This window comes from Chiloscyllium plagiosum, chromosome 37 (genome assembly GCF_004010195.1).
Source record: "Chiloscyllium plagiosum isolate BGI_BamShark_2017 chromosome 37, ASM401019v2, whole genome shotgun sequence".
Taxonomy (NCBI): domain Eukaryota; kingdom Metazoa; phylum Chordata; class Chondrichthyes; order Orectolobiformes; family Hemiscylliidae; genus Chiloscyllium; species Chiloscyllium plagiosum.
The window spans coordinates 28,852,242-28,860,347 of NC_057746.1; the positions used below are offsets into that span (position 1 = coordinate 28,852,242).

Genomic DNA, 8,106 nt, shown 5'->3' on the forward strand with positions numbered 1-8,106 from the left:
AACCCTTTATCGAACAGGTGGGCTGAGAAAGCGCTTCATGAAGGACAGAAAAGAATCCAATTGCTTCACTTTATCTGGCTCAGTGAATGTGGGAGGGAGGACACAAATTCAGAGAGGAGGCAAGCTGAGGGATTTGAACCACTGGCTGTCCCCGGATTCGCTCACTTCTGTGATAAAGTACGTTTTCCGTCTTCCGACGGATGTTTAAAAGTGAAACTGTTGAAGATTTCGCTGGCTTTACTTTTCAGCGGAGAATCGACGGGCCCAGAGTAAGAAAAAATAACGTGTTGAAAGAAAGGAAGGCAGTTGATGAAGCAGCGGGTGGGTGTTGACTGGCCGATTGTATCATTACCAGGTGGTTACGATGTCGAATTCTCTCCGTTTTCCGGGTTGACAGAACAGAAACAGATCCCATCTTCTCTGTTCAGTTACAAAGGGCAGGGTTCAGGTCAGCGGCTGCGTCGTGCACTGTAAAGGGGTATTTGCCTGAAAGACTCTGAGGGCAGGTCAGGGTTCCTGGGGACTCAGGATCATCTGTGATACAGACCCCTTATAGTCCCCACCCGGGCCAGCCCTGAAACGATCGGGTCACGTCACTCCGTCTGTACTTAACCTAACCCTGTCTCCCTACCCCAAATAAGCTTTCGGACTAGTTTGTGCATCGAAGTTTAATAAATTCTCGAAGTCCTCTCCCACCCCCGACCCCCGTGCTAATCCCAAGGGGAACACAGGAACGACTTGCATTTCTATAGCGCCCATCGATTTCTTGACGCGCTTTACAATCGATGCAGTGTTGCTGTGTAGCTCGTTATAAAGTAAAACAGCAGCCAAACCTCCCAATAAGTATGACCAGATCACAAGTCTTCAATGCTGCTGGACCTTAGCGATGAATGTCACCCCAGGGCCCCGGCAAAAGCTCGGTCACACTGTCGGGTTTGAGTGGCCAGTGATAGACAGAGGGCGATGAGGGAGGACTTCAAACCAACAGTCAGGGCATCTGGACCCAGGCCTGTGGAATTCTCTCAGGCCCTTGTTTTCCCACTAAGTCATTTTCTCTTGTGGCCACTAACCTCTCAAAGACTTAACAATAATTCAGGTTTATTCAGTACATTGCATCAGTTGTATGACACTTTGATATTTTACTATAAATAATGTGATCCTGCCCCACCAGCTACCTGACAAAAGGAACAGCTCTCTGAAAGCTTGTAGTTTCAAATAAACCTATTGGACTATAAACTGGTTTAGATTAGATTAGATTCCCTTTAACTAATGCACCTAACACTATGGGCAATTTAGCACGGCCAATTCACCTGACCTGCACAGGTGATTATGGGAGGAAACCAACGCAGACACGGCGAGAATGCGCAAACTCCACACAGACAGTCGTCTGAGGCCGGAAATGAACCTGGAATCCTGGTGCTGTGAGGCAGCAGTGCGAACCACTGAGCCATCATACCACCCCAATGAGCCACCATGCCGCCCCTTGGTGTGTGATTTTTAACTCTTTGATGAAGGTAGTGCGGTGGACGTTGTCTGTACAGAGTTTACGAAGGCATTCCGCGTGATACACTGGTTAGCAAGGCGAGATCATGTGAATCCGTGAAGGAGATTAGTGTTGAATCTTGATAAAAATCTCTTGTCTTTCAGGGCTAGCACGGACAGGCTTCTGAGCTTTGCTGAAGGTGTTTGGGAGCATGGAGCGTGGGGCGCTGTGTCTGATTCTCCTCCTCAGGATCCATTCTGCACTGGCAGGTGAGACTCCCTCGGTGCCTCACTCCATACCGATCCGTGAGGTCATCTTCAGACAGGCCGATGGCTTTCAGTTAGGATCCCGGAGAGAACAACAAAAACTTTTAAAAAGAGATGACGATTTCTCAGCCAGCTTTATGAGGGGTCGCTGCACACGCTTTCACATTTTGAGGAGGTTCGAAACAAACCAAAATCAGCATCAACTAAACATTTTGGTGCAGTAATGCCAACAGTACAGGTTCAATCAGAATGGACTGAGGTCACCATCAAGGTCCTGCATTCTCATTCTCGCCCCTTACCTAAGGTGTGGTGACGCTCAGGTTAAACTCAACTTCGGTTAAATTCCAATGAGAGTGTGGCTTTGTGGTCCCCTGGGACTATGGCAATTTTACCTTTTACTTAGCTTCTAACTAATATGCTAAACTACACAATGTATTCCCTGTTAACTTCCTCAAACATATTTCGCCTTTGTACAGTCCTTGCCATGTGAAAGCCATCTAATTTTTAAAGCCCTTAAGCTCTCCTGGCTTTAACAGGCTCTCTTCTGTGCATCCCCGGATGCAGGGTGGGCTCGGGGTGTGTCAATATTTACAGGGTGTGCCCGGGAAGGGTGTTAGTGTTTACAGGGTGTCCCTGGGAAGGGTGTCAGTGTTTACAATAGTCTCTGGGACTGTGTCAGTATTTACAGAGATCTCCCAAAGAGCATGTCAGTACTTACATAGGGTGCCCACGGGGCCTGTGTCTGTATTTACAGGGTGTCCCCTGGGAGTCTATCTGTATTTACAGGGATCTGCATCTTGCCCTGCAGTGCTGTCTCTCCCACACTGCACTCCTAATCCGAGCAAAGCCTGTGGAACAGCCAGGAGATTGTTTGGAGAGTGTAGGAGGTTAGTCTTGAATATTGATGAAACCTCTTGTTTGTCCTTGTCCAACGAGCGCTACCAATCAGAATGTGAAACCGTGTGCCATCAAAAATGGTAATCTAAAATCTGGTCAAAGAGATAGGGAATTTCTGGATCATCTTAAATAAGGAAGAGAGAGGGGTTGGGAAGAGTGATTTTCACATTTCTGAGCGGATCTCTCAAATGTTAATTCTGACCTCTCTCTCTCTCTGCACCTTCACTGCAGCTGTAACACTGTATTCTGCACTCCAAGTCCTCTTTTCTTTGATTGCACTTTAACTGTAGTGTTTGAATAAATTTTGTTTGGCTTAATGTTGCATGGTTTGACCAATCATATTGCATCTGGAACATGGCACTTTGCTGTCTAGCCTACCTTCTTAACATATTTGAGGCAGTCTGGTCTGGCCCATAACAAGACACAATAGTTATATTGTTTTTGCTTTTTTATTAATGAGTGGTTTGACCATTTGTTCCTTCTCCCCACCTCTTTACAGATGTGTTCCGAGTCACTGGCCCGGAAACTCCAATCATTGCCTCGGTAGGTGGGGTGGCAGTGTTGGAATGCCAGCTGATCCCAGAGAAACCCCTATCGGGCATGAAGATAGAATGGGCTCGCAGTGACTCTGAGCAGCACATGCCCATCCACAGCTACGTCGTTGGGCTGAATGTGGAGGAACAGCCTGCTCCGGCGTACAGGAACAGGACAGAGTTCTTTAAGCAGGAGCTTAACCAGGGGAATGTCTCTCTCAGACTGCGAGATGTCCGGCTGCAGGATGAAGGAGATTACCTCTGCATGGTTGAGTCTAGGGGATTCATTGAGCAGGCACCCATGAAGCTGAAGGCCACTAGTAAGTCCCCATGGGACTGGCTGCCCGTGGGATCAACCCATTCGCTCTGTCACCCACTTCCTCACTCTCTATGTCCTTCTGACCTTCCTCTTCCCACTCCTCCTCCACGCCTCTATACCTCCTCCAACCCGTCTACACCACCTCCACCCCTTTCAAAACTGCCTTCCCCTTATACCTCTCTCCACCATTCCCAACCCCTCAGCCCCTCTTACACCTCCCTCCACAGCCTCTTCCCCCTCTCTTCCCCCTCCCTCACTCACCCTACCCTGCTGCCTGAGCTGGAACAACCCGGTGAGCTGATGAATGATGAGGGATGAAAGCAAAGAGCCTTCAGGGAGATTTAAAGAAGTTGAGTTAATGGGCAAATGTGTGGCCACTGCAGGATAAGGTGGATAACTGTGACATTGTACATGATGGGAAAAACAGGTTGGCCAAGTATGATATCAATGGTGTTGGATTGTGAGTTGTTGATGTGCAAAGTGACTTGGTTTCTCTTGGTAAATAGTAAGTTCGTCTTCACAGTGAGAGGGTATGAGATCAGGAGCAGGGATGTCTTACTCCGGCTGTAAGAGCCTTGGTGAGACCACATCTGGAGTATCGTGTTTGGTTGTGGTCTCCTGACCTAAGGGAGGATACTGTTGCCTCAGAGGGAATGCCAAACCTATGTTACATCTACTTTAGTTTTTTGATCGAAGACACAGGCAGCTGAATTTTGGATGACCTCAAGTTCACTTAGTGGAATGTGGGAAGGACATACCAAAGGCAGGGCTAAGGGAATCAGGAAGAAGGTTTCAGTGAGGATGAGCTGGAACAGGTGAAATGGGGTGAGGCTGCGGAGATGGAAATGTTTGTTTTTAGTGAGCGTCGCAAGCTAAGGGCGCAAATACAGCTCTCCATCAAGCGTGACACTAAGTTTGCGAAGAGACTGGCTTAAACTCTTGGTCTGTTTTCACGGAGAGAGTTAGCGTCGAATAAAATAAAATTCGTGGCCTCAGTCTGCCCCAGTCTTTCCTTTCTCATGACCAATGATTCTTCTTGTTGTAGGTTTCGGCCAGCGTCCTGTGATACGATTGGAAGGATACCAGCACGATGAAATCGGGCTGCACTGTAATTCATCCAGCTGGTACCCAGTTCCCATGGTGCACTGGGAAGATGGCAAGGGCACGAACATGACGGAGAGGTCGAGGATGACATCGACGAAGACAGTGGATGGCCTGTACAAAGTCTCAAGCAGCATTGAGGTGACAGCTGGTTCGAGCAACACCTTCAGGTGTTTAGTGAAGAGTGCCATCTTAAAGAGCTCACGGCAGAGCAGCCTCAGCATCCCAGGTCAGTGAGGTGCCTGTGCACTTGGCCGCAGAAAAGGGAGATCGCACGTTTTCTAGTGCGACTATGAAACTCCTGAAAATTTTCACTGCCGATTTAAATTCTATGGTGATGTCAGTGGTTGCTCTCCAGAGGGAATTTCAGTCGAGTCCCAAGGAAGCATTACATCCCAAAGTCAGAGCCTAGGAATCTTGCAATGAGTAACTCACCCCTGTCTCCCCAAAGCCTGTCCACCATTTACAAGGCACAAGTCAGGAGTGTGATGGAATACTCACCACTTGCCTGGATGGGTGCAGCCCCAACAACACTCAAGCAGTTTGACACCATCCAGAATGAGGTGGCCCACTTGATTAGCACCACATCCACAAACATCCACTCCCCTCCACCATCAACATGCAGGAGCAGCAGTGTGTACTGTCTACAAGATGCATGTAGTAAATCACCAAGGCTCCTTAGATGTCACCTTCCAAATCCTTGACCACTACCATCGAGAAGGGCAAGGGCAGCAGATACATGGGAACATCCTGTGGTTAGCTCTCAGTTGACCAGATGCCTTGTTTGTGATGTAGCATGAAGCTAATGGCGAGTGTTCTATTCCCTCTGAGGTCACCATTTGGGTCCCACCTTTTCAAATTTCTTCACACCTTCTGTACTGACTTTGTCATCTGCTTTTCTGAAGGAGAGTCATGGCGGACTCAAAATGTCAACTGTTTCTCTGTCTACAGATGCTGCCAAACCTGCTGAGTTTCTCCAGCATTCTCTCTGTGTCTGTTTCAGTTTTCATAATTCTGCAGTATTTTGCTTCTATTCAAGGTTAGGAGGATGATTAGGCTAGTGCAAGCTGGACGGGCTGAATTGACTCCTACTGTGGTGTAAATATAATCCAGAATCAGGCTTGGTCTCCATCAGGGCAGAGTTCCTTTTCACACTTGCCCTCAATGATTCCAGGACTAGGAAGAGGGGGAGCTGATCTATGACTCACAATCTTGACTGACCCACCCACCTCCTGGGAACATGTTTAACTTACAGAGTGTTCCCTGATGATGTAGACTTCTAAACAGCCAGAGTTCAAGATGGCCACAGTTGTGCACTCTTAATCAGTTTCCCACTTGTGGGTGGATTAGATTTGGTGATGGGAAGACTTTGTTGGTGACACAAGGAGCCTCCTTGGGGGTGACTGAGGATTGGAGCTGCAATCCAATTGATAACTTTGCATTTAATGGAGCTTTCTTTTGATTCCTCTTCCAGATGAATTTTTCCCCAGAATGTCACGTTTCTTCATCGCCTTCATCCTGTTTCTCATCTTGCTCCTTGGATTGCTGGCAGCTGCCGGTTACTATCAGTACAAACAGCAGAAACAGATAAAAGGTATGATGTACTAGTCACTAACAAAAAAGGGCCCATTTTGAGAGGGGTTGTCATTACAAGAAGAGGCCCCGCTTTAAAATAGAGTGACAATTTAACACATGGTGCCATTTAAAGGAATTGTGGTAATTGTGAGATGGCAGTTTTTTTTGGAAGTGAGGCATTTTAGGCACTGGTTGCCATAGTGAGACAGAACGCCATCTTTGTGTCAGTGCACCATTCTTATTTACAGCACTTTATTGAATCATGCACAGGTACTATTTTGAGAAAATTCAGAGGCAATTGAACCATTTTGTTACTCGGCGCCATTAGGAAACAATATCTTGCCACTTTCAAAGTTGAAGTGGGGGAAGAAAAATATGTTGTACTTGAATTAAAGTCACATTATAGAAATTATGAACAGACATCCATAAAGGGTCTTTGGGGCTTTGGATTCTGATGTGGTGGTGTTGGGGGAGGGTGTGCAGTAGGGAAGAATGTATTCCAGCTGGTGGAACTGTGTATCCAGAGAGTGATGGAAAATTTGCCACTTAGTATTTTACAATAGGCTCTGATTAACTGGGGGGAGGGTGGGATTTGACTCACAATGCAAGAAGTATTGTGTTGATTGCATGACTGTGTACCATTACAGGAATGCATCTGATAGTATATGTGTGTGTGTGTAAAATTAATAGTGTATCATAGTCACACTGTGTATCTGTTCTCTTTCAGAGCTGCAAAAACGTCCAACTATCAAAGGTATGTCAAGTTTCATTTAAGTATTTGCCTCTTTCCCCCTTTAGCTATCCCATGTCACTTGTATGACATTGGTCCAATTATTAAATTTCACATCCCTAAGGTTCCTCAGCAGCTCAGGGGCTAAAAATCCACTGTATAGAGATTCTGGCATAGAGGCAAGATTCTCACTCCTAGGTCATCCTGAGGGAATACTGCACTGTCCTCGATGCCATCTTCCCAATAGTACCTTAAACTGAGGACCTGTCTTTGGGTGGATGCTGATATCTTTGGCAAGATCTTTTGTTTTGTCTTTTCCTTGAGGACTTTTCCTGTTGCTAATTTGGTGCCCTTGGTTATAATTTGTGAAAATTGGAATTGCCACAGGGACGAGCTATAGGAGGTTGAGATTCTGGGTTTTTTCGAGGAGAAAGTGAGGTCTGCAGATGCTGGAGATCAAAGTTGAAACTTTATTGCTGGAACAGCACAGCAGGTCAGGCAGCATCCAGAGAACAGGAGATTCGACGTTTCGGGCACAGGCCCTTCTTCAGGAATGAGCAGAGAGTGTTCAGCAGGAGAAGATAAAAGGTAGGGAGGAGGGACTTGGAGGAGGGGCGTTGGAAATGTGATAGGTAGAAAGAGGTCAAGGTGAGGGTGATAGGTCGGAGTAGGGTGGAGGCGGAGAGGACAAGAAGAAGACTGCAGGACAGGAAGGCGGTGCCGGGCCGGAAGGATCCAGCTGAGACAAGGGGGGGGGAGGGGGGATGAAGAAACTGGTGAAATCCAAGTTCATCCCCTGTGGTTGGAGGGCTCCCAGTCGGAAGATAAGACGCTCCTCCTCCGACCGTCGCGTTGTTGTGGTTTGGCGGTGGATGAGTCCAATGACCTGCATATCCTCGGTGGAGTGGGAGGGGGAGTTGAAATGCTGTGCTACAGGGTGGTGGGGTTGGTTCGTCCGGGTGGCCCAGAGGTGCTCTCTGAATCGCTCCGCAAGTAGGCGGCCTGTCTCCCCAATATAGAGGAGGCCACACCGGCTGCAGCGGATGCAGTAGATAATGTGGGTGGAGGGGCAGGTGAATCTGTGGCGGATATGGAAGTTTCCTTTGGGGACTTGGAGAGAAGTGAGGGGGGAGGTATGGGCGCAAGTGTTGCACCTCCTGCGGGGGCAAGGGAAGGTGCCGGGAGTGGAGGTTGCAAGGGAA

At 47.7% G+C, this 8,106-nt stretch overlaps 1 protein-coding gene across 1 annotated transcript in view; it reads left to right on the forward strand.

The window, feature by feature from the left end:
• Positions 1-8,106, forward strand: part of LOC122541547 — a 75,100-nt gene that overhangs the window by 28,296 nt on the left and 38,698 nt on the right. The window contains exons 13-16 of the mRNA XM_043678375.1: positions 3,146-3,499; positions 4,544-4,828; positions 6,074-6,193; positions 6,902-6,928. Coding sequence (XP_043534310.1) covers positions 3,146-3,499; positions 4,544-4,828; positions 6,074-6,193; positions 6,902-6,928 — 786 coding nt within the window. The remainder of the gene's footprint in view (positions 1-3,145; positions 3,500-4,543; positions 4,829-6,073; positions 6,194-6,901; positions 6,929-8,106) is intronic.